General features: G+C 42.9%; 1 protein-coding gene across 1 annotated transcript in view; it reads right to left on the bottom strand.

Moving 5' to 3' along the window:
- Positions 1 to 26,347, bottom strand: part of LOC126285089 (protein O-mannosyl-transferase TMTC1-like) — a 192,159-nt gene that overhangs the window by 37,666 nt on the left and 128,146 nt on the right. The window contains exons 10-11 of the mRNA XM_049984414.1: positions 18,337 to 18,593; positions 4,067 to 4,159 (exon numbers count right to left, since the gene is read on the bottom strand). Of these exons, the coding sequence (XP_049840371.1) occupies positions 4,067 to 4,159; positions 18,337 to 18,593 (350 nt within the window). The remainder of the gene's footprint in view (positions 1 to 4,066; positions 4,160 to 18,336; positions 18,594 to 26,347) is intronic.

Below are 26,347 nucleotides of genomic sequence, written 5' to 3'. Positions count from 1 at the left end.
TTGGGTGGCACGGGATACATGCGGACGTGCATTGTCCTGTTGGAACAGCAAGTTCCCTTACCGGTCTAGGAATGGTAGAACAATGGGTTCGATGACGGTTTGGATCTACCGTGAACTATTCAGTGTCCCCTCGACGATCACCAGAAGTGTACGGCCAGTGTAGGAGATTTCTCCCCACACCATGATGCCGGGTGTTGGCCCTGTGTGTCTCGGTCGTATGCAGTCCTGATTGTGGCGCTCACCTGCTAGGCGCCAAACACTCATACGACCATCATTGGCACCAAGGCCGAAGCGACTCTCATCGCTGAAGACGACACGTCTCCATTCGTCCCTCCATTCACGCCTGTCGCGACACCACTGGAAGCGGGGTGCACGATGTTGGGGCGTGAGCGGAAGACGGCCTAACGGTGTGCGGGACCGTAGCCCAGCTTCATGGAGACGGTCGCGAATGGTCCTCGCCGATACCTCAGGAGCAACAGTGTCCCTAATTTGCTGGGAAGTGGCGGTGCGGTCCTCTACGGCACTGCGTAGGATCCTACGGTCTTGGCGTGCATCTGTGCGTCGCTGCGGTCCGGTCCCAGGTCGACGGGCACGTGCACCTTCCGCCGACCACTGGCGACAACATCGATGTACTGTGGAGACCTCACGCCCCACGTGTTGAGCAATTCGGCGGTACGTCCACCCGGCCTCCCGCATGCCCACTATACGCCCTCGCTCAGAGTCCGTCAACTGCACATACGGTTCACGTCCACGCTGTCGCAGCATGCTACCAGTGTTAAATATTGCGATGGAGCTCCGTATGCCACGGCAAACTGGCTGACACTGACGGCGGCGGTGCACAAATGCTGCGCATCTAGCGCCATTCGACGGCCAACACCGCGGTTCCTGGTGTGTCCGCTGTGCCGTGCGTGTGATCATTGCTTGTACAGCCCTCTCGCAGTGTCCGGAGCAAGTATGGTAGGTCTGACACACGGGTGTCAATGTGTTCTTTTTTCCATTTCCAGGAGAGTATGTTAAATAACTTCTTTGCGAGACGGTATTGAACACTAGGGTAAATTAAATGACGAAGCACTGTCGGCACACTTGATCAAAGGAAGTTGTACCCCCCCCCCCCTCCCCCACAGACCCACACACACCACACCACTCCACGTAAACTAGCTGTGTGGCGGTAATATGGTCTCTGAGTGTTGAAAGATTCTATTTCCTTTGTTTGAAAGGCGCAGCAGCCTCAGTTGGTCGTCAATCTGCAGTGCATTTTCACTACCGTTATTGCTATCAAGTGGTTATAACTGATTTACAGTTACTAACAGAGATCCACAGTAGCTTGGTATCATCGTATTGCAGCGACACTTGGTACATTTACTAATGCGCTAATGTGGAACCGATTTACGATGGAAAAAAATTATTTACAATTTTAGCCAGCAGGTGCAAATTTGGTGCTGTGAACGCCACAATGACTTATTTAAATGTTTCCATATGAAGGCAGAACAGGTCAACCAAGTGAGAAAGGCGTAATGTTGATTTTATTATTAAACACTCCTTGCACAGTTTGTCAACGAGATGCTGTAAAGCGCCAGATTTGCACCTGGCGAACGATATTGGAACCATTTCTTTCCCCGAGTAAATCGGTTCCGCATTACTGCATTAGCATATCCACCAATCGTCTCTGCCATACAGACCACACCGGACCTCCTTGAATAGCTGCACTTTAATTACTACCACCTGGGAGTCTACATTCGCCATGTACACTGAGACACAGCAGTCTCGAAACACTGTTCTGCAGGAAGAGGCGAATGACGGAGATAAACTTGCTTTCCAGTGCGGGGTGGTCTCAAGCGACGGTATGGCTCTGAGCACTACGGGACTTAACTTCTGCGGTCACCAGTCCTCTAGAACTTAGAACTACTTAAACCTAATTAACCTAAGGACATCACACACATGCATGCCCGAGGCAGGATTCGAACCTGCGACCGTAGCGGTCGCGCGGTTCCAGACTGTAGCGCCTAGAACCGCTCGGCCACATCCGGCCGTCCACGCGACGGAACCCCAGTACCTCTGCATCCCTCTCACCCGGTCGCTTCGCAGCTACGTGAAGAATTAACACAACCCGCCATCTGCAGGGGTGATGTTATCACAGGCAGCGGAGAACCTCGAACATACACTCCTGGAAATGGAAAAAAGAACACATTGACACCGGTGTGTCAGACCCACCATACTTGCTCCGGACAATGCGAGAGGGCTGTACAAGCAATGATCACACGCACGGCACAGCGGACACACCAGGAACCGCGGTGTTGGCCGTCGAATGGCGCTAGCTGCGCAGCATTTGTGCACCGCCGCCGTCAGTGTCATCCAGTTTGCCGTAGCATACGGAGCTCCATCGCAGTCTTTAACACTGGTAGCATGCCGCGACAGCGTGGACGTGAACCGTATGTGCAGTTGACGGACTTTGAGCGAGGGCGTATAGTGGGCATGCGGGAGGCCGGGTGGACGTACCGCCGAATTGCTCAACACGTGGGGCGTGAGGTCTCCACAGTACATCGATGTTGTCGCCAGTGGTCGGCGGAAGATGCACGTGCCCGTCGACCTGGGACCGGACCGCAGCGACGCACGGATGCACGCCAAGACCGTATGATCCTACGCAGTGCCGTAGGGGACCCCACCGCCACTTCCCAGCAAATTAGGGACACTGTTGCTCCTGGGGTATCGGCGAGGACTATTCGCAACCGTGTCCATGAAGCTGGGCTACGGTTCCGCTCTGGCCCCATCGTGCAGCCCGCCTCCAGTGGTGTCGCGACAGGCGTGAATGGAGGGACGAATGGAGACGTGTCGTCTTCAGCGATGAGAGTCGCTTCTGCCTTGGTGCCAATAATGTTCGTATGCGGGGAGCGATCTCCTACACTGGCCGCACACCTCTGGTGATCGTCGAGGGGACACTGAATAATGCACGGTACATCCAAACCGTCATCGAACCCATCGTTCTACCATTCCTAGACCGGCAAGGGAACTAGCTGTTCCAACAGGACAATGCACGTCCGCATGTATCCCGTGCCACCCAACGTGCTCGAGAAGGTTTAAGTCAACTACCCTGGCCAGCAAGATCTCCGGATCTGTCCCCCATTGAGCATGTTTGGGACTGGATGAAGCGTCGTCTCACGCGGTCTGCACGTCCAGCACGAACGCTGGTCCAACTGAGGCGCCAGGTGGAAATGGCATGGCAAGCCGTTCCACAGGACTACATCCAGCATCTCTACGATCGTCTCCATGGGAGAATAGCAGCCTGCATTGCTGCGAAAGGTGGATATACACTGTACTACTGCCGACATTGTGCATGCTCTGTCGACTGTGTCTATGTGCCTGTGGTTCTGTCAGTGTGATCATGTGATGTATCTGACCCCAGGAATGTGTCAATAAAGTTTCCCCTTCCTGGGACAATGAATTCACGGTGTTCTTATTTCAATTTCCAGGAGTGTATTACGCAGTTAAGTGCTGCAACTATCGCACAATCAGTTTGAATATTCAAGTACGTAAGCTACTGATAAGTTTAACACACGAGAAATAAAGTTGAATGAATGTTTTATGACCGTTAGTTAGCCGTTAGAATAGATAAAGTTTGCACTTCCAGATGCAACAAAATTTTGTTTTTCAGAGTTTCATATTATCACTTACCGAACTCAGAAATTTAAAATAACGCAGTAATCTATTAATTAAGAGGTATAACTTCACTTTAAAGGCATGATACAATTAAGTCATGTATGTATATGTTTGGAGCTGTTTTATCCATGGAAGCTCGATTTTTTACAGAATCGTGCTGAGGTTGGGGTACCGGAGTACCGTTGGTTATTAAACCGATTCTAAGCCAACATGACGCTCGAAATCACAAACTACTCATTCAGTAGGTCGACTTCTGTTTTGATGGATTGAGCACCTTCGTGCTGTAATGGTTCGTACTTCATCTACACCGAGCTTTTGTTGCGGGCCAGCAGTTTCCCAAGCAAATATGGCGTTTCATATGTTTTGATTTTTTGTAAATGTATTTCGTCCTAAAATAATGAGCATAACTTACGGTGTGTAGGTGAGGTGTTTTACTGCTGCTATCTGCCATTTGCTGAAACTTGACCAGCCTTTCCCGTGCCTCGTCCACCAGTGGTCCAACTGTCTGAAACATCGGCCAGGAACACAATCAGACGCACGCTTATACTTCTCCATTTTGTATTGCTGTACAGATAAATAAAACTGCTCAAATAAACAAAAAAGCGAAAACAAAAACAATACTGCTGAACCATAATTTTTAGCTTTTAAACAAAAAGTTATGATAGCAAATATTAATTCATTGGAAAGACCTGTTGCTTCGTATCGTAAATAAGAGAATTTTTCGCTAAAGATAGCAAGGCAAAATTACATTCAATACCGAATTATGGCATGATGGAATTATTTGAGCTTGTTGGTTGCACTGATAAGACAAAATTCAAGGTATCATTGTTGCACTGGAGGTCTCTTTCTAAGTACTGTATGTAAACACAATTTCTTATATGCATCTGATACTTTTTCCACCAAGAACTGCGTCCCTGAGCTGTGACAAGCTCAGACTTCACTGATCGCTTCGGTGACAGTGGACAAGTGGACTGGCTAGAATAAAAGAAATTAACATTTTCGGTGGGACGAGGGAAATAAATGAATTTCCTGGGGTGAGAAGATGTGTGATGGTGTTTCAATGATTACAAACTCAATTTACGAAGTACGTGGCAAAATCAGCCAACTTATTATTATGTCGCGGAACCCCCTCCGTTCTGAATGCATACACTGACTCGGATGTGAAGGGTGTCTCCTGATACAACAAGACCTACAAATGTTGTAACTGGTCCTTGATATTCTGGATACTAGCCCTGGTAAGCAGTTGACTTCCGAGCTCTCTTCACACACATTGTATCGGGTACAGGTATGGAGAGTTTGTTGACCATGTGAGTATATCACATCAACCAAACATTTCACATACCATGCAAAAATGTACCACGATGATAGTACATGAGAGTAAGACATGCAGAATGTCTATGATGTACCGTTGTGTCTTCATAGTTCTCTCAATCGCTACCAGCCGTTAATTGCACTCAATAGCTCCCCATAGCATAACGACAGAAGCAACAACACCGTGCCGCTCCAAAACATTATGCTGCACTGTGAATAATTACAGGTGTGGATTTGGGATATTCTTGTAAATTTCGCGCTGGTGTGGCTGGAAGGTAGGAATTAATGGACCAACTGGCACCTCGATTGACATTTAGCAAATGATTCTGCGAGGCAGGTTTATGACACCGCTCAGACGCGAGAAGGCACGGTCCAGGGGGCATTGTATACAAGTGTGAAGTGATCAGGGCAACACAGGGCACTAACGTGCTGTGAAGAACCCGTACATTGCGGTCAAAACAGCACTTAGTGACCTGTGTGTAGGGGTCGGACTGACAAGGGAATGGTCCAATATAACATGTTGAAACCAACCATGAATTTTTTTACACCGGTAGAAGACAACTAAAAGAAATGCACCGCCAACATTGTAGCTGCCTAGAGATACTGAAAGTACCTAAAAAAATAGCTGAAAATTGCCAAATTCATAGCACGCCAGGTGACGGTAGAAATATACACCTCTACTGGCGATGTAGCAACTGCGCATGCGCAACAAGGCACACATACACACACACACACACACACATACACCATCCATTGCCCCCTCTCCCCCCCCCCACACACACATATTGCCCCCCCTCCCCATCACACACACATACACCATCCATTGCCACCAAAACATAAAATTGTCAAATTAGTGGACAAGGAAACCTTTGGAAATGGTCGCCTCATTTGTAAATAGGAAACACGACGCAACTCGATTGGAATTTTTAAAGGACGTTTCAGGTTACCGCTCATTGATAATTTCTCTGACAGTAGAGTACACAGTTACTATTCTCTCGAATTATATAACATCTATTAAAAATTATCAGTTGCTTTTTGCTGTATTGGTAAGTATTGACAATACAGATGAAGCTATTGTACTTTCGTAAGGCATACTTGCTAATAGTACCTTTTTTTTCTTACGTTTTCACTGTGATGTGGAATCCAATTAACGTTATAAATTTAGCAATGATGAAATATGAACGTGGTTTCCAGTCGAAATCACCTTCTTCTCCTGACGACATACATATGTGTAATTTGTTAGTTGATTTCCTTGACATTCATTCGCATGATACCGATATTTCGTTGAAACTCTGGATACATTAGAAGAAATATGAAATAACTTAGACAATTCCATGAATTGTGGATCTGACGGCGTCAGCTGTGCCAGTAAAATTCTGACGAATAATACCTTACAAGCTTTTTTTTTTAAAAAAACCGTACTGCAACAGCTTTCAGCGACAAAGAAAAGACAGTGAAGTATTAGTTAAACGAAGGGAAAGAAACGAAGGGAAGAAATGCTTGTGTTACTCAGTATGCACAGGCGTTTCCGTTTCGTAAAATCGGAGCGTGAACTGTAGAAATGGAAGAATTAATTACGTGACGTAAGTAATAATCGCCAAACGGAATCCCAAAACCATCTGAATGAAAAACTTGGAAAGATTTAGAACTGGTCGTGGGAGGCTATGCACCGTTACCCATGGAGATCTACGAGTCTGGGCCCTCCGAATTGCATCTGACACGAAAATTGCTAACTTCCAGGCTTCGTCAATCTTGCTACGCAGGTTCAAGGAATCATACAGAATAGGAAAGTCACGAACTTACCAAGTTTACCTTACGTAAACGTGTAGAGCAGTTGCCAGTGATAGACAATGCTGTAGAGAATTTGCTAACTGTTCTTCCCGCAACTGCTGTTTGTAATGCTGATCAGGCAGGTTTCGTGAAAGAGCTGGGTGCACAACACATTTTATCGTTTCCGGGTGAAGAAACGAAGGAGTCGGTTATCCAATCAATGAATGCAACGACATATTCATAGATGATAATGCCAGTGATAAGCATGAGTGGTTTACTGTAGCTGTATATCTGTCTTTAAGAAGCGAAAGGCAAATTAGGACCGAAAATTAAAAAAAAATTACTGTTTAGTTACAAAAATCTTGTAATCGACATATCACAATCTGGAAAAATGGGAAAGAATAGTTTTCAAGATTTCGTTCTAAACGTATTCTTACCAGCTGCAGAAACTACTCCATTATTTTTGTTGGATTCATGGTCTGGACATAACGACGCCTCTGTTTTAGTGGAAGACGACGAAAAATCTGTACATGTAAAGTGGATTCAGCCTGGAACTACTAGTGTGACTCAATCTCTCGATAAAGAATATTTTCGAGAGTGGAAAGCACTTTTCAGGAAATTATCAGACAACATAATTTCCGATACCTCTCTCACTTCAGTTTTATCAATAGGACAGTATTCTGAAGCTCCAGTCATTTCTGCATTACCAGTTTCCTTCGCCACGCTGTAGTAATTTGATGAAGTATTCCTGGTATGCAGCGCAATATGCAGAACATCGGGCGGGGTCATTTCTGAACCCATTCCAGTTCTGTCTAAATAAAATTAGTGGTTACTGCGAAGTGCCTGGATACATCAATTTTTCCTTTGTCCGGTGTGCCTGGTGCAAGCAAAATGTTCGTATTTTTCGGTCAATAGACACTGTATTTTCGTGATGCCTACAGGGAATAAACAAAGAACTGTTTCACTGATAGTCAAATACATAACATTCAAAAATTATTATAAGAAATGGCCTACAAGAATTGTTATAAAAGGTAGTTCTGCAATACAAATTTCATATCAACAAATTACAGGTCTGCATTGATGGAAGATATAAAAGAACTGGGAAATTTTTTCTTATTGATAAATGTATAGATAATTATTAGACACTAATATCAAAGATTCATTTAAAAAGTATTTAACACTGACGGACAAAAGAAGATTAACGCTCTTCGTTTATTAGTTTTAGTAACAGTTACCTTTCGTTGTTCTCATGTCCTGGTGATATTGTGCTTAATAATGACAGCAACTGCCCAAAGAAAACGACTTTCTCATTTACGTTACCATGGATCCCAGCTCTTGTAGCTCTGGAAGATTATTATTATTTTAATTTCATATGGAGAATTTAGATGGAGGCACGATCTTCACGGTGGCGCTGCTCAACAATAGAAGTACGTGAATGTGTTCATCTCTTTCCCTTGGCGGCCGCCAATGTTAATTTCAAAGTTTAGGTCATATTTGCCACGACAATCAGAACCTGCAGTCTTTCTTTTCATTTAATTACGAAGTCCGATTATTATATTTCTTAAATGAATAAAGGTATTTTTCCACAATTCTTTTTATCCAGGCCACGGGGAGCAAGAACGTACGCTCCTCTATCCCGATCGTACGTTCGCATACATTTGAGTGCATACCAAGGTAAGTATGCTGATGACCCTTTCCCTTTATAGTATTAATTCTTTTTTGAACCACTCATTCGCGAATGTACGTGCACTCTTATTTAGTGTAGTCAGTCGGGTGTATCTCTTAATAACATTACTTTTAACATTCAGTGGCTTAGTTTCCACAATGGACCTTTCCCTGTGTCGCAAAGGCGCTTCACGCGAAATATTTATTTTGCGACATTTATACTATCTGTCATTTCATAATTACGACACAGGCTGACTAAGCTTCTAACAATTTAACGAGTGCGGTTACAATGGCGACCGAGTGACAGGGTCTTTGTTTAAAAAAATAGTACAAGTTTTAAGTTTAAATATTTACTGAATTTTATGCCATCCATTATTGTGATTACAACCAACTGTTTCTGTTACATGTTACTCCAACTGCGTATCAGATAAGAAAACTATTACCGAAACCAGTTCATAATTTTTACAAATATTTAGCAAAATTTTTTTAAAAAGACGGAAGTTTTCGAATGTTAAACGTTAAACCTACTACCAAGAAAGCCGACTGGCAAAAGAAAATACGTAAGGTGAGAGGAACAGCACTACTACGCTTTTGATTGATCGTAAATGTGGGATAGAATTCCATTTTTGCGACACCCACTGCGTAGCACGCATTTTTTCAAAATTTATTTTTTAGGTAGTTTTGTAGATTTTTTTGTACATATATTATACGTGAATGTATCACAAGATGGCGGATCATTTTCATGGATTGCGTTCGTAGTAGTCACTTATCAGTCTTCTGTTCACCAAAGACATATTTTAGTACATTGAATTTCACGAACCAGCGCGACGTCATCTGTGATTTATTTACGTGTAGTACGAGCCGCAATAGTAGTGAAGTTCAGCTGCACGCTGATTTACGGCTGTATACAGCTATAGTGAAATTAAGATCACAAACCAAAATGATAGGTAATTCTCCGATGAGGAATCAGTTGCTCAACCTATGTCTAACATAGTAGTAGAAAGCATTCTGGATACTGATAACGCAGTCGCAGCGACTTGTGGTACTCAATCTCAAGCGACAGACGATAATATGTCATCTTTGGAAACAGTTTCAGATTGCGTAAACGTACAAGGTCCAGTAGAGCCAGACATTATTCAGATGTTTAGAGTATTGCATACTGATTTGCTATCACAATTTCTAACTCAGATAACCACCCAAATGAATACAGAGAAAGGAAATGTCACAGCAGAGATAAGCAATGTCACTACACAGATAGAGAATGCAACAGCCCAAATGAATACACAGACAGAAAATGTCACAGCACAGATAAGCAATGTAGACAATGTTACAACAGAGGCAGGGAATGTAACAGCCCAAATGAATACACAGATAGAAATGTCATAATGCTGATAATCAATCTCACTACACAGGTACACAAGTCACAACATAGATAGGGAGTGTAACCACTCAAATGAACAAGTTAGACGGTGATGTAAAAAGCCTTACTGAATGCACAATAACCTGACAACAAAACTGACAATTAAAAAGAGAGGTAGCGGATCAGATAATAGAAGTGGTATGTGATTATTTAAATTCCATGAATCAGCATATTGATAATTTGAAAACCGCAGTTAAGTATGTGCCAATCAGATACGTACGTTAACTGAAAATTCACATGCCATGAGTGTACAACAAACAGAGATCAATACACAAATGCAGGAAACTATAAATCAAGTTGAGAACATGACAAAACAGCAAAAACAGCAGTTAGAGGACTTTATAGAAGAAAAAGACACACACATGAACCGTACCCTAGAAACAGTTGCAAAAAGCGATTAGTAACACAATGGAACAAATATACACTACACAAAAAACATGTGTAGTTGAACTGAAAACTGACATAAGCCAGATACAGAACACTTTAACACAGGACTGAACATGCTGGCAGAATCAAATAGTCGAACAACTTAACAGGAAACTTAGTACAATGAAAGAACGACACCAAGACGCAGAAGAAAGGCTTGACAACATACCCACAGGTAAGAGCGATAGTGCAATTAGTGACTATCCTACCCCAAACGTACATGTGAGTTCACTAAACTATGAGATGTACGGTAACCAACGACACCGTGATGAAAGAAAGATACAGCAGATGGCTGAACCCACTTTCTCACCGGTTTTGTCAGAAGAAAGTCTTATTAAGCACCATAAATTTCTTTATCCCTTAAAAGAAGTCTGGGCATCCTGAAATTTTAATAAAATCATTCAAAAAAGTATTGCCTAAAACTTGGTCCTAAAACCAAAATATACAATATGTGATGAGTTACATCCAAGTCGATGGAGCGTAATTGGCGACGGAAATGTCAGAAACTTGTCAGACATTAGAACAGTGACACACACTGACGTCTTACGCATTCTGAAAGTTAATTTACCGCTTACTATTCGGGAAAAGCTAGTACAAGTAGCCGGAAGCAATTTCTAGTACCTTCTATCTGTCTTTGACTCTGTTGACTTAATTAATGAAGATGCAAGACAGCCACACCAACCAAAACAATTTCCGCAGCAGTGGTGGCAACCATCCTGCGCAGCGCCAGCCGTAGTACGGCGTCAAAAATGTAGCGTGTGCGCCTGAGCCATGACCGGCTTTTGTCAATCCCGCCGCAGCAGCGCATATGCCAGGCCCGTGTTCGGGAAGCAATTCTAGTGATAAGTATAGCCAAAATTTTTACCCACGGTATAGAAGGAAAAGAAATAATGGTGATAGAAACTACTCTGGTTACACCGGTAAACGGAAATGAAATTGAAATAGAAACGATAACGGAAGTCAGTGAGGCAGCGCTTACAGTCATTTTCAGCCTCAATTCAGCAACGAAAACACAGTTGACCCACGAAAAGTACAGTGGCAGTGCTCGATTAGTAATCAACACTATCAGTCCCAAGCGCAAAGTAACATTACGCCTATAAACTCAGGGCAAAATCATGATCGGAAATCGCAACAGAGGAACAACACGCCGGGAGTGAATATTATACAAGTGACAAACGAAACACCTACGGACAAAAATAATGGGGCGTTAAACTAAAAGTGGCCTCTTTATGCACCCCAATGTGGCCATGGATACCCGTGGGGGTGGTCCATGATGCCATGGTAGTAATTGGCTAAGGTATCAAGATGAAAAAAGGTAAGACTGGTATTAATCTCTATTACAGAACAAGCTGATCGCTGTAAGAAACACTTTGATAAATAGCTACATAGTATTACCTGATATGTGACTAGAGAAAAGGTATTACTTAAGACCCATGTGAAAAAGGCTAAGTGGCAAATAAGGTATACATTATTGTACATATTCCGCATGACGGACGTTATTTACTTGCGTACCCTCACAATGCTAAAAAAAAAAAAGACTCTGTGCACACAGAGACTTGAGGAAATTCCACCATGTATCAGTATCATGTATCAGTATAACACTTTATATCTACCTGTACATACGAGTGAGATAAGTAATCTATGGTAAACAGAAGTAACACGATTAGGTAAAGCAACTATGTTTTATGCAGCTACGTTAATCAGAGCATTTCACTATCTTTGTTTACATTTGTGACTGTGGACACAATACACAAGCAAGCTAGGACATACACATCAACTGACGACTAGCAATGTTATCACAGGGTGTACTTGGAAGGTTTGACTGAATAGTTTATGATCACAGTGGTGTTTTAGTTTTAAGTTTATATACCAAGAATTCTGGAGCGAACAAGTAGCTTGGAACAAAGTAGCTGTAAGTTTTTTTATGAGACTTGCGCATCAAGATACAGGGTATCGAGGTACAGAGTAAGTTGTAGCAAATATTTGACTCACTAAGGTACTGCATAAGTATATGGTCACGTAAGTACATGTCATGTTGCAGAGTGAATATTTTTGGAATACTCATTCACAGACTGTGCATAATAATAATCTGCTCTTTGTCAAACTTGCTATCTCCATGGACTCCCCCATTTGCAGCCCATAGCTTCGCTGGGGTGATCCCCTGTCCATGTCTGCTCCGCTTACATATTTTTGTTACCGTGTCATGTGGACGCAACGACAACAGGCAGAATCCAACGTCGTGGTAGGCAGTGGTGGTATTGTTGTGGCTTATCGGTGTATATGATATTAGGTGGAAAGAACTGGAGCCGGCTGTCCACGTTCAATCTGTTACCTTTGACGAGAAACACTTGAAAGGAGAACCGTCCTAAAAACACTCGTCAACTGGTGCAAACGTTTGGACACAACTCGTGCTAATGTGTGATATTTGCCAGGGTGTAAGAGCTGGACACATACTGCCTGCAGCAAGTCCAGGCCACAGTAGTGGACTACCCACGGTGAGTACAATTTGTCAGCGGTATTTACAGACCTAGTTGTGGAGTTGTGATCACAGACAATAGATGTTTTTTGGTAGACGTGATTCTCTCTGTATAAGTGATTCAATGTGAACGTATTTGTAGAGTGAGACCTGTTACGCTGCGACAACGGCCACCAGATCCGTTTATAGGCACCCACAAGGAATTTGGAGGGTGTGGGGCGTGAGAAGAGGAGAGGCAGGCTTAGAGGAAGCAGTTGGCCCCTTCCGGAATCGGAAGAATAGACGCATTATTAATTACAAAATTCCAAGACATGTCTAGGTATGGACGTATGTGATGCTACTATACCGTAGATCTAACGTTGCCGAGGTGGAAAATACTGCGATTTTAGCAACGACTTTACAGCTTACGTTTTATGAGTAATTAGGCTGGTGAAGCAGAAAATGAAAACATGAATTTTCCTGTCTGCGGCGGAGGTTTTCGAGGAATTTTATAGTCGTGGCGAATATGAAAATTTACAGAATGTAGCCAAAATAGTTCTTCCTCCAACACCAATATGTTCTCTACTATTCCTCGTACAGAACCCTATCAAACAGACCAGAAAGAGACCACTCTCACACAATGGAGCACGGATTCCGAGACCTATTCCCAGCTCAAAACAAATGTGTCTAGCAGTCGTCTATCATTTGACAATGGTCAAAGAAGACCCATTTGCTTATACCACGTTCTGTTTTAAAATGGCGGAGCGAATGTAGTAGACTCTGAAAAAACGTGGTTTTACAATATCTTTTCATATATACTTCATAAATGTTCCCAAGTGCTTCAATATAAAATATAGAATACTATTGTCAGAGCTACGAAATGATGAAAAGGAGAAATTTCAAGGTGGAAAAGAACTAGGAATTCAGTAGTCCAGTTATCATGACTCCATAAAAATGTTGGAACTGGAGAGATGAGTACACCTTAGTTCAGTCAAAGTATCGGTTTCATTGGAAAATTTGCGGTTGATTTCAGAATCTTTTAGAATGGTCGGCTAAGCTTGGAAAACCGATGTCATTCAGTTTATGTCATCCAACTTTGAAAAATAGAAGGCATGAAAATAACACAGTAAGTCACATTACCATTATCTGATGTGACGTTCCGTATACAACCGAAGAATGGTACGTGATATTAAAGTTCGGTAATCAATCGCAGGCCGTCTGCTAGTTACTTTTTTAGTAACCAACATGATTCTTTTATACTTTTGGATTTTTTTTTAATTTCAGATTTTGAGTTCTCAGGATCAAACTAGCGTTATTAATATTTGAACAAATATACCTTTTCCGAATATTTCTGTCTTTACTGTCTCACTAGTCGTCCGCATTATATTTAATCATATAGGGATACAATTTGACTACACAAGAAGATGAACGTAATTTTATGTTGTTAAATCGAAAAGTCGGTATCCATTTCCTTATTGGTAATAAACAAAGAGATGCTTTGCATACTTTAATGAAACATTTTCACTTTTTAGGTATCAAATTAATCTCCTGGGAAATCGACTAAAAACCAGACCCAGACTCGTTGTTAATCCGCCAGCTGTATTCGATTCGGGGCCAGCAGTTCTCCACGAATCTCCGAGGAGGAGGAGGAGCAAAAGATTTGCGTTTAATGTCCCATCGATAACGAGGTCATTAGAGACGGAACAGAAGCTCAGGTTAAGGAAGGATATAGAAGGAAAGCGGCCGTGCCCTTTCGAAGGAACCATGCCAGGATTTGCCTTAAGTGATTTAGGGAAATCAAGGAAAACCTAAATCAGGATGGAAGGACGCGTATTTGAACCGTCGTCTTCGCGTATGCGGGTCCAGTGTGTTAACCACTGTGCCACCGCGCTCTGTAGAGTCTTGGAAGTGTCGAGCTAACACGAGTGTGTCTGGGTGAGTCTCAGAATATAATGAGTCAGACCTGTGACACTCAATGCGTTTGGTATGTTTCGTGTCAAATTTAGTTTGTAAACTCACTTGTAAACATGGCAGCCTCAGAAACTCGCAACTACTCGAATAAATTTCTAAGGACGCCCATGTCCCTGTTTGTCAGTTTTTCCTCGGGACTACAAAGACTGTAGTGTGTAGTATTTGTGTGACACCAGACGAATACTTTATCACAGGAATATAGGTGCAGCTGAACTACTGGTTGCATAGCCATAGTTTTCTCATTACTTATGTCTGTCACTGAACTTTTGATGTACATAATGCAGTCTGGTTTCAGTACAGTACCTTAAAGTCGTGTTGTAATGTAGAATCGGTGTTACGCTCTTGTTGGTTTATTAAAGAAATGAGAAATACAAGCATTTCAAAATATCCTGTCATTGTCTAACCCTTAAGCTCGACGTCATCGAAACATAATTTTCTGAAAATTAATTCTGACTTGAAAATGGCTAATTTATCATTCTCACGAACACAGTATGCTTTTCAAAGGCACTTTACACTTATCGCTAAACAGTGTCCCAAACACATACTGCAGAAACCTGAAGCCATCATTTACAAAATACGACGCATATCAGCATGTATGGTATGCGTTTCCGAACTGGGGTTCCTTAGAAAAATGCTCAGTTTGATATCCCGCAAATCATACTAACCACTGAAGGTATTTTTTGAATCAAGGTATATACGGATATAGATATAACAGCTTAATATTCTAACAGACACCATCAGTACTATCAGTTTGGCGTTTACACTGCATCTTGCACATCATAAAAGTTCTCTCAGTATTAACAACAGTTACATGTAGTTAAACTCGATTTTCGAGGCGAAAATGCGGTTCAAATAAACTTTCACATTTCTATACTGTAGAAACAAATTTTTAATGAGCAGCAACCTCACTGCTGATGCTTCACCAGCTTGGGCAGCCCCGGTGCTACAACGGCCATACTTGGCTGAGCAACAGCCATGGCATGAAGGATTTGGTGGCTGCCTGGCGCCTGCAGGCATCGTGTATACTAAATTACCTGCTCCCTTTTGTGGTGTTGCCATCTCTGTCATCACAACTACATGTTTGGAGCAGCTTCTACTGGCAGTTTTGTTTCTGAAAAGCAAGCACTCTGCTGAGGCATTCCTCCACTTGGCGGCCTGGAACACGCACAGCGCCAGCTGGTACCCTGTTTCATATGTGGTAAGTGTGTACTTTCTATCACGTCCCTGTTTAGACGTTACCAAGGCGGGCAGCATCTATGGCACAGTGGCGTGGTGCATAAGCATTGCTTTTAGGTAGTCTGGTTGCAGAGAAGAGAGTCTCTGCCGGCGAGGCCTTAATTAAGTTGGCAGTCACTACAGCTCAGTGGCTTTCTCTCTGAGCAACAGTGCCAACAATCTGGTTACTAAGTGACCAGTTCCTGTTCAGGCACTATCCGTGTAAGGAACCCCTGTCAATAGTTGCTTACTATCAACTTGCTTTCCCAGTGATTAGCTGCCTACTGAGGAGTTCCGTTTGTTGGCGGTGAACGGTGCTGCAACAACCTAGCGTGAGAGTAACACCTGACAGCAACTTGCATACCAGGTGGTAAGCTCTCTTTTGAGATACTAACTGCACCAGCAGTGCCTCCACTGGGTGCATTGGCAGCAGTGCTAGCAGTCTCCATATTAACTGACTAGTTTCCCAGTGAGCCATTATCTCTTTGAACAGCCCCTGCACTGTGCCTGCACAATGCCTGCAGGCTGCCTTCTCACTAAGGAAACAGCTCGTTATTTAGATTAAATATGGTCGATTCCACATACGGCTGTCACTTAGTGTTTCAATTTTTATTTATTGGGATTTCTGTCTGAAGTATTAGTGACTTCCAAGCAGGTGCAAGGTTTTTGGAATGCCACTGGCTAAGATATTACAGTCTGAACTATGAACATTTGCCAAGTTAACAATGAGACGCCTGATGTACTTTGTATGCACCTTGCTATTCATGTTACTGAAGTACACAGTGCTCTTTTCGTACTGTGCCTGTCGCCATTCAGACACTAAAGTTCTTGTGGTGCTACCATTGTACTGAGCGATTATATCGCCTCTGACATTACCTGTTTGTTTTAAGGTGCCATGTGGTTGTTTACTTAGTAGTCAGTTCTCTGTTGAGTCGTTACATACATAGGCAGTCCCTGACATTTCACCACCTTCACGCCTGAGCAGCACCTTGTAATAGCTTGCCTCTGGAGCCCATTTATGTTTGAATCAGTAAGTACATGATTTAATTATGAAGATGTTTATATAATATTACTGTTGAGAGGTCAACAATCCACTGGTATTATTTTTATCTATCCTAATATATATTAAAATGTTGTGGAATTCTGTCACTTGCGTGAGTCATACCGACATCAATGCAGATGACAGACCTACAGCATTGGGGTATTAGCAGTGTGCTCTCTGACATCTACAAAGGATCACCTGATTTTATTTTCTCAATAAATGAAATACATTATATTATTATAAGTCAGTTCTGTTCTGAACCTTATAATGGAAATGCCTATGCATCACATCCAATACATACTTTATGCTGAATGTTAGTGAATTCAGATCAATCATGAAACAGTGTGATGAACAGTCTGTGCAAGAGAATTTCAGAATATGCAAAATATTATGTGGCATTAGTGATCTTCTAATGTGTAGTTTGGAGATGACAGAATTTTAATTGCAATTAATGCATTTGAAATTTAATACTGGGCAATTTCATGTTATTTGAATGAAGTTCCTTAGGTGAATTCACCATGAGTAGGTCGCTCCATGGAAAACGTTTATGTTCTCTGCGAGCTGAAAATTTAGACGTCATGTGCAGTCACGTTATCTCTACTCTGATCCTTCACTTTCAGAAACTTGAAATATTTCAGAGTTTTGTTAGCTACAGCGTTTGTGATGGGATACTGTATACATCCCTTTTGTCAGATATTTGACTTGGGTCAATAACAAACTGTTAGTGCACATGCGTTCATGTAGGCCATTTGGTGGACTCTAGATGAATCACCAAAAATAATTAAGGGTTGCTTGAGATAAAATTTGCCACAACCTGTTTACTAAGTGGTCCGTTCCTTGCTCAGTCATTAACTGTGTTGGAAGACCCCTTCACTTGAATGGTCAGACACCTGATCATAGCCTTCTTACTGAGTAGTTAGCTGCCTGGAATGCTATTATTTGCCTGGTTAAGTCCTGCACTGGATGGCTGGGTGACTACGCATTTTTTGGTTACTGAGTATTCAAGTACAGTTACCTTTGTTGGCAGCTCCTGCAACTGGGTGGCCTGGGGCCTGTTCAGCTTCTGGTTATGAAGTAGTCTGCTACCTGCTGGGCCATTACCTGTGTCGGTAGCTTCTGTGTGGTGTCTGAGCAGCACATGTTTACTAATTGGTCTGCTCACTACTGTGCCATTACCTGTGTTGGCAGCTCCTTCGCCTATTTACTAAGTGGTGTGCTCTCTGCTGCATTGCTACCTGTGTTGGCAACTCATGTACGTGCGTGGCTTGGTACCTTTGCAGCACTTGTTTACTAAGTGTTCAGCACCCTGCGGCACCATTACCTGTGTCAGCAGCCCCTGCAGCTGGGCAACGCGGTGCCTGACCAGCGCTTGTTTACTAAGTGGTCAGCTCCCTGCTGCGCCATTACCTGTGTCAGCAGCCCCTGCAGCTGGGCAGCGCGGTGCCTGAGCAGCGCCTGCCTGCAGGTGTCGGCCGCCGCCTGCCAGTCGCCCTGCTGGGCCCGCAGCCGGGCCAGCCTCAGCAGCGCCCTGAGGGTGGCCTGCAGGTGCGCCGCGGGGTCCCGCAGCCGCTCGCCGTCGAGCTGGGTGCCGTCCTCGTACACCTGCGACGCCTCCCGCAGCCGACCCCGAGCCTCCAGCAGCTGCCCCAGCGACACGTACGCCGCTGTCACACCATCAGGTTATAAAGTCTCACTACTTGCTCACTGAAAATCCCTATATGTATGAATATACTAACTATGGATTCTTTGGCAAAATGTGGCCTAACGTATACACCTATATGCACACATGCCACACTGACTACCACGTGTCAGCCATATGGATGGTGCTCTTATCCCATATGGACATAACTTTTCCATTTGTTGAAACATGTTTTCTCATATGCTAATTGAGTGCCAGCTGTAGGATAGCCGTAGGAGTTCATATTTTATCACCTCGATGCAGCAGGAGTCGATTTACAATTATGCCTTCATTTAAAATGTTAGAGTAATATCAAATACTATCTGTCGGAAATATCATGAAGAACAGAATTGGTCCATCAGTCACCAACAAGCTTCAAAAAAAAGGAAGTTAGACTGCAGAAATTTTTCTTATTTTTGGGGAAGGGAAATGTGTTGTACACTACTGGCCATAAAAATTGCTACACCAAGAAAAAATACGGATGATAAACGGGTATTCATTGGACAAATATATTACACTAGAACTAACTTGTGATTACATTTTCACGCAATTTGGGTGTAGAGATCCTGAGAAATCAGTACCCAGAACAACCATCTCTGGACATAATAACGACCTTGATACGCCTGGGCATTGGGTCAAACAGAGCTTGGATGGCGTGTACAGGTACAGCTGCCCATGCGGCTTCAACACGATACCACAGTTCATCACGAGTAGTGACTGGCGTGTTGTGACGAGCCAATTGCTGAGCCACCATTGTCCAAGCGTTTTAAATTGGTGAAAGATCTGGAGAATGTGCTAGCCAGGGCAGCAGTCGAACATTTTCTGTACCCAGAAATGCCCATACAGGACCTGAAATATGCGGTCGTACATTATCCTTCTAAACTGTAGGGTTTCGCAGGGATCGAATGAAGGGTAGACCCACGGGTCTAACACATCTGAATTATAACGTCAACTGTTCAAAGTGCTGTCAATGCGAACAATTTGTGACCGAGACGTGTATCCAATGGCACCCCATACCATCACGCCGGCTGATACGCCAGTATCCAATGTGCGTTCACCTCGATCTCGCCAAACACGGATGTGACCATCGTCATGCTGTAAACAGAACCTGGATTCATCCGAAAAAATGACGTTTAGCCATTCGTGCACTCAGTTTCGTCGTTGAGTGCACCATCGCAGGCGCTCCTGTCTGTGATGCAGCGTCATGGTTTACGAGCTGATAGTCCATACTGCTGCAAACGTCGTCGAACTGTTCGTGCACATGGTTGTTGTCTTGCTAACGTCCCCATCTGTTGACTCAGGGATCGAAACGTGGCTGCACGATCCGTTACAGCCTTGCGGATAAGATGCCTGTCATCTCGACTGCTAGTGATACGAGGCCTTTGGGATCCAGCACGGCGTTCCGTATTACCCTCCTGAACCCACCGATTCCATATTCTGCTGACAGTTATTGGATCTCGACCAACGCGAGCAGAAATGTCGCGATACGATAAACCAAAATCGCGATAGGCTACAATACGACCTTTATCAAAGTCGGAAACGTGATGGTACGCATTTTTCCTCCTTACGTGAAGCATCACAACAACGTATCACCAGGCAACGCAGGGCAGCTGTTGTTTGTGTATGAGAAATCGGTTGGAAACTTTCCTCATGTCAGCACGTTGTAGGTGTCGCCATCGGCGCCAACGATGTGTGAATACTTAGAATAGCTAATCATTTGCATATCACACGATCTTCTTACTGTAGCTTAAATTTCGCGTCTGTAGCACGTCATCTTCGTGGTGTAGCAATTTGAATTGCAAGTAGTGTATATTGCCACTCCACAAAACATCAGCCCACTACTACAGAAGTTTCTGTATGTTCAAAAGGAGGTTTTATGAGAATTACAAATCCAGACTATTATAGACAATGCCAATCAGATTTACAGCTACTACCCATTAACAAGAAAAGCAATCAAGTGCTGGAGAAATTTTTCTTTCCCGTTTTGCTATTATCTGCGGTGAGGTGAATGATTTATTTTGTACATGTATACCATCAAGCAGAAGATATCTCTAGCGGAATTTATGAAGTTGTAATGGACTTGGTAGCTGCAGGAGCAGATATTCGATCATTGGAACCAACCCCAAACACTAGGCTAGGTAGAAGTTTTGGTCGTCGTTTTATAGAAAAGGTGCCACAAACTGTCAACAATGTGAATGTCACGCACTTCTGTAAAGTTTGCTCTGACTAAGGAAAGAATGAAACTGGCAAGAGGATAAAGAAAGGAAGCAAACTGTATTAGCAATATTGCGATGTTGAACTTTGTGTACCACAGTATTTTGAAGACTAATATTTGGAAGTAAATTATGCGTAAATTACATGTACTCAATTTTTGTTATAAAATTAATCTGCACTTGTCGAGTTACTTTTTGTTTTAATTTCTACTTGAAATCTTTGAGACAAAGCGTAAGACCTTTACCAGGAGGGAGTTCATCCATGTTTTTGGCAACACTAATACACCAGTACTAATGAGAACATTTGGGTATGCAAGGATATCTCATAATCTATGAGTATGGTCCTTGAAATGATGCTAGAGTTGGGCCTCTAAGGCGCTAGACTATTGAGTAATTTGATATAAAATCGCCAGTTCACCTACGAAATCAAAGGGGAGAGGTAGCAGTGTTGAATGTGTTAAATTCAATGAAGTAGTGTCCACAGCAAGTGAGAGATTTATACCAAGTAAGTTAATAAGAGGCAGAACAAATTCACATGGCCCCAAAAAACAAGTCAGCTTGCAATTGTTTACAACGAAAACAATATGCTGGTTTTAGAAGACATATGTTCTCTACGACTGACAACGTTTTACCTAAGTTCCAAATTTAGTGTTGACATCTATGCGAGACTTCTGTAATAGTTTCCGCAGCCAACCTCTGTCTCAGAATCTGGTACAAGAGCCGAACAGATTTTTTTTGTCATGTGTAAAGTATACGTAAACTGCAAACAGATCAGGAATCGTCGTAAGCGTCACACTGAAAGTGCACCATTAGCGTAAGCCAGACAGTCTGGAAACACAGCAGTGTCGCTGTATTCATAGCGATATGGTGAGATACTCAGCACTTCATACAGCACGGAATAATGATTACTTACCGCTTGGCTGGTCTATATCCATGTGAGAGGCGTAGAGCGCACGGTATGTCAGTTCCTCCTCTTGCAGCAGGAGGCGACGGCTGTCGTAACGATGTTTTACATCTGTGGCTAACTATGGTTACGCTCTGTGGGTGAAGATATTAACGTTTTGTACTGAGACGTGGCTGAATGCCTGCACTAAACCCTGAGACACGACTGAATGGCTGCACTAATACCACAACAAGATGTGAAGCTAAGACGAAATCATGTAAATTGTTTACCATGACACTTGATTCATCATAAAGTGCAAACCAATCGATTTAGATACATTGAGATGGATCGAGCTAAATTTTGCACTCTCTACTGTTGACATAAAACTTTCTTAGCGTGCTCAACTTAGTACTTCAGTTGTAAATTATCAGAGATTTTGAATATTTATCCGACGAATAACTTGGGATCCTTGCTTAGTTACAGCCACGTTCCAGTTGAAAGCAGCATGCCTCACTAGCTCGCATTGCGATCAAAGAAAGCGAACTCTCCATATATGTACGTGGATAGCCGAAACCGCTTGCTGTTAATGACACTAAATGAGAAAAGACTGAAGCATGGCCCACGAGAAAGACAGACTGTGGCACGTACGTCACAGCACGTGACACTGTACGTCTTACTGCAGCCATCCACGGTGGGGAGCGAGTAGCTACTTCAGACGAGTTATAAATTCTTGACTGCGTGTTTAAATACATGAAAGTTCTCGATAACACACGAGAAAATTAAGACCATAAGTCGGTATCTCTTCAGTGAATTATTGATTTCATGTGGGTACAGCACGGAGCCGAACGTTCGCGAAGTGTGGCGGACAAGCCGGACTAATGTGACGTCCAAGTTCACTGCAGGACCGGTATATCTCGTTGGCCCAGCGACTTACAGTTCTGACGGAAAAGGTGAAGGAATACATTTTAGTGTTGAATAAGTCGCCGGTATGTAAATTACTGGAGGAGCCACTAAAGTATCTGGCAGAAAGAGATAGAAGCAAAGTGCAAACAATAAATACTGCATTGGCGATACGGACAATGAAAGCGATATTTCTGTCATACTATAAACAGTACAAAGAAGTATCAGTTTTGTCAAAATTTCACAGCTGTATCTCACTGAACTTGCCTTCAAGGCTAGCAAGAAAATTCTGACAGATTATTTTCTTTGTATGAAATTTAGATTTAAAATATTCGAGAATAAACTTGTTAATACGTGTAAACGAGACTAAATGTAATCAAAAGACATGCTAAATTGGATGCCTTTCTAAAACTGAAGCATTTGAACTAAAAAGAGTAGTTATTTATTCAGACGGAACATGCATTCATAGACATAACACCGTCAATAACTGTTGTGACAGTGCTATCGTGCGAACAGTGATTTCGAACAGAAATAACCTGTCAGTGTTTACGTCTTGAGCTAAACAGTGCACTGCGTACAGATAAACAGCGCGCACGTACTCCACTTGTAAAAATGCTGGAGTGTGTAATTATACTTTCTTCCCTGTTTCGTGGTAAAATGTTTCGGCGAATACAAGACTTCCTAGGAGTGATGCAGTGGATTTTTGTCAGGAGTTTCATAGTCCCGCGTAGAATGGGAAATAGACTAATTGGGCATTAAAAAGACCAGACTGATGCCTAAGTTTGCAAAAAAGTGTTCAGTGGCTTGAAGGTAACCAGTGTCATTATGAAAAATTAAATTGGTGAACAGATGGAAATGTTTGTGAGAATTTTCAGTACCGACGAAAGAATGGCATGTGTCCAGGAGGCGTGTGAAAGCGACAAAGTGATGTCTAGTCTTATCAAACTACAGCGTGTTCAAAAAAAAGTGTCGGATACTTTGAGAGGTGGTAGTACTCATCGAAACAAGAACACATGTTAACAGGAGGTGTTCAATGTGGCGTTAATTCATGACAATGCACCCCTCAGCCATTCGGCATAAGGAATGGCGCACCCTTCGAAGTACAGTCATTTGCTATTGCTCCTGCTACTACGCATTAAAGTCGCGACCGTGTAGTGTCTGTACGTCGTTCATTGGCGTGGTGTAGACCAGTTCCTTCAAATGTCCTCATAAACAAAAGTCTAGGGGCTTGAGGTCTGGGGAACGAGCTGGCAAACAAGATGCACCGCCCCCCCCCCCCCATCCCCCTCCCCACCCAACCATCAACCAATCCTATGGTCCCGAAATGTCTGCGTCAGATGTTCGTGCACTTTGTGATGAAAGTGTGCTGGTGCGCCATGATGCGTGAACCACATTTCTATTCGAAAGTCCAGATTATGCGACCCAGTTAACCTTCGTAGTAGCACGTATGAACCTATCAATATATCGCCATGTAGGTCTGTCACTACGCTGATTGAGAACTGGTGTTGATGTGCCCATACATGATGGTAATTGACGTTCACAACACCAACTCTTGTGAACCCTGCCTCATTCCGTAAATAAAATCTTCTATGTGAACAATGGATCTGCGACACACTTTTGAAACAGCCGCGACAGAAACGCCTTCTGCCATGATGGTCCTGTGGCTGTAGGGACTGAACGTTCTGTAGATGATATGGGTACAACGATTGTTCATGACGTACGCTCCCCGCCCCCCTCCCCAAAAAAAGAGAGTGCTGCTAATCGTACAGTACACCTCCCACTGAGCGTAACAAACGCTCCTCCATGTCAGGCGTGCGGTCTGTGCGGGGCCTTCTACTGCTAAAGAGGTACAAAGGCATCTGTGTCCCTCAGATGCTGAAAAAATCTGCCGAACTGCTCATCAGAGGGCATTCTGCGCTGGAGATATTTTTCAAGGGGAGGGCACGGGCTCGCAGGGTACGTGCATTTGAAAATCGTAGAAACATATCATGACAGCCATTTCACTTGTCAAGTAGCATGCTTCCGTTGCTAACAAGTGGTGCAAGAATGAAAATATGGGTGTGCTACATCATTTGTACGTAGAAACAACGCAGTATATATAATCGCTGCATAAAGAAATCTGGGTAATTAATAAAAAATAATGTGCTGGCAGCTATGTAAATGAAATGTCAAAAAGTTAATCTCTTCAAGACCTAGCTATTTTCATCTTAAAAAGGGATACTGATGTAGGAATTGTGAAATTCTTTCTTTGAAGAAATAAAGCGAAAATAAAGCCACAGATTATAATGAATCTTCTTTGCTTTCTCTTGATGTATATAGCTTTAACAACAACAGAATACTTATCAATACTTAAATATATTATGTTTCATGCTTTATATATCTTTATAAACAAAATTCGAAACTTAAAAAAAAACTAAAAACATAACGGTCGGTAATTCTGTGAAATGATTTTTCTTAAAGTAAGAAATAAAATAGTTTACAGAAATGTTAGAGAGACCTAATTTGCTGTCAATCGTTTCGAATATAATTCAAAGTCGCATAAAATGTTTCTTATATTCATTTATTTCCTTAATTATAGACATACCATTTACCATTTCATAAAGTACACTGAACAGCCAGAGAAACTGGTACATTTGCCAAACATTGTTTAGGACCCGCGGCAGCACGCATAACTGTCGCAACACGACGTGGCGTGCACTCGACTAATGTCTCAAGTAGTACTGGAAGGAACTGACACCATAAATCCTGCAGGACTGTCCATAACTCCATAAGTGTCCGAGGGGTGGAGATCTCTTCTGAACAGCACGTTGCAAGGCATCCCAGATATGCTCAATAATGTTCATGTCTGCGGAATTTGGTTGCCAGCTGATGTTTTTAAACTCAGGAGAGTGTTCCTGGAGCCACTCTGTAGCAATTCTGGACATGTGGTGTGTCGAATTGTCCTGCTGGAATTGCCCAAGGTAGTTGGAACGCACAATGGAGATGAATGGATGTATTTTACATGTCCATCCTTTTAGCCGGACGTCTCTGGGACGACGGCTGTTTACTATCGTGACAAAAAATAAAAACACCTACAGCCATCTAATGATCTTATTTAACTTATCGCTATCAGGTTCGACCCTTCACTGCGTCATCTTCAGGCTGTTTTGATGTTGTACAGGTTGATACGATCCCCATGCATGGCCCATCAGTTGCCAGCATTGCTGGACTCGCAGATAATGTGTCAGCACTCCAACCGTCAACTCTCAACTGTTGACAGTTGATGATTGGAGTGATGACACATTATCTGCGAATCCATTAATGCTTTAAACTAATGGTTTATGCGTGGGGACCATATCAACCTTTACCACATTAAAACAGCCTGAAAAGCAGCGAATCGTCGAAACTGGTAGCGATAAATTAAATAAAATCGTAAGGACGGCTGTAGGTGTTATTATTTTTTGTCATGAATGGATGCAGGTAATCAGAGAGGATCCGTACATATGTGTCACCTGGTGGAGTCGTATCAGGGCTGCCATATCACTCCAGCTGCACATACCCCACACCATTAAAAAGCCTCCATACCCGTACACGGCCATCCGCTCGATACAATTTGAAACGAGACTTGTCTGACTAGGCAACATGTGCCCAGTCATCAACAGTCCAATGTCGGTGTCTATGCGAGGCGTAAAGCTTTGTGTCATGTGGTCATCAAAGGTACACCATTGGGCCTTCGGTTTCGAAAGCCCATATCAATGATGTTCA

Source organism: Schistocerca gregaria, chromosome 8 (genome assembly GCF_023897955.1).
Source record: "Schistocerca gregaria isolate iqSchGreg1 chromosome 8, iqSchGreg1.2, whole genome shotgun sequence".
Taxonomy (NCBI): domain Eukaryota; kingdom Metazoa; phylum Arthropoda; class Insecta; order Orthoptera; family Acrididae; genus Schistocerca; species Schistocerca gregaria.
The sequence above is the reverse complement of the archived record's forward strand: the minus strand, read 5'-3'. Positions and strand labels throughout refer to the sequence as shown.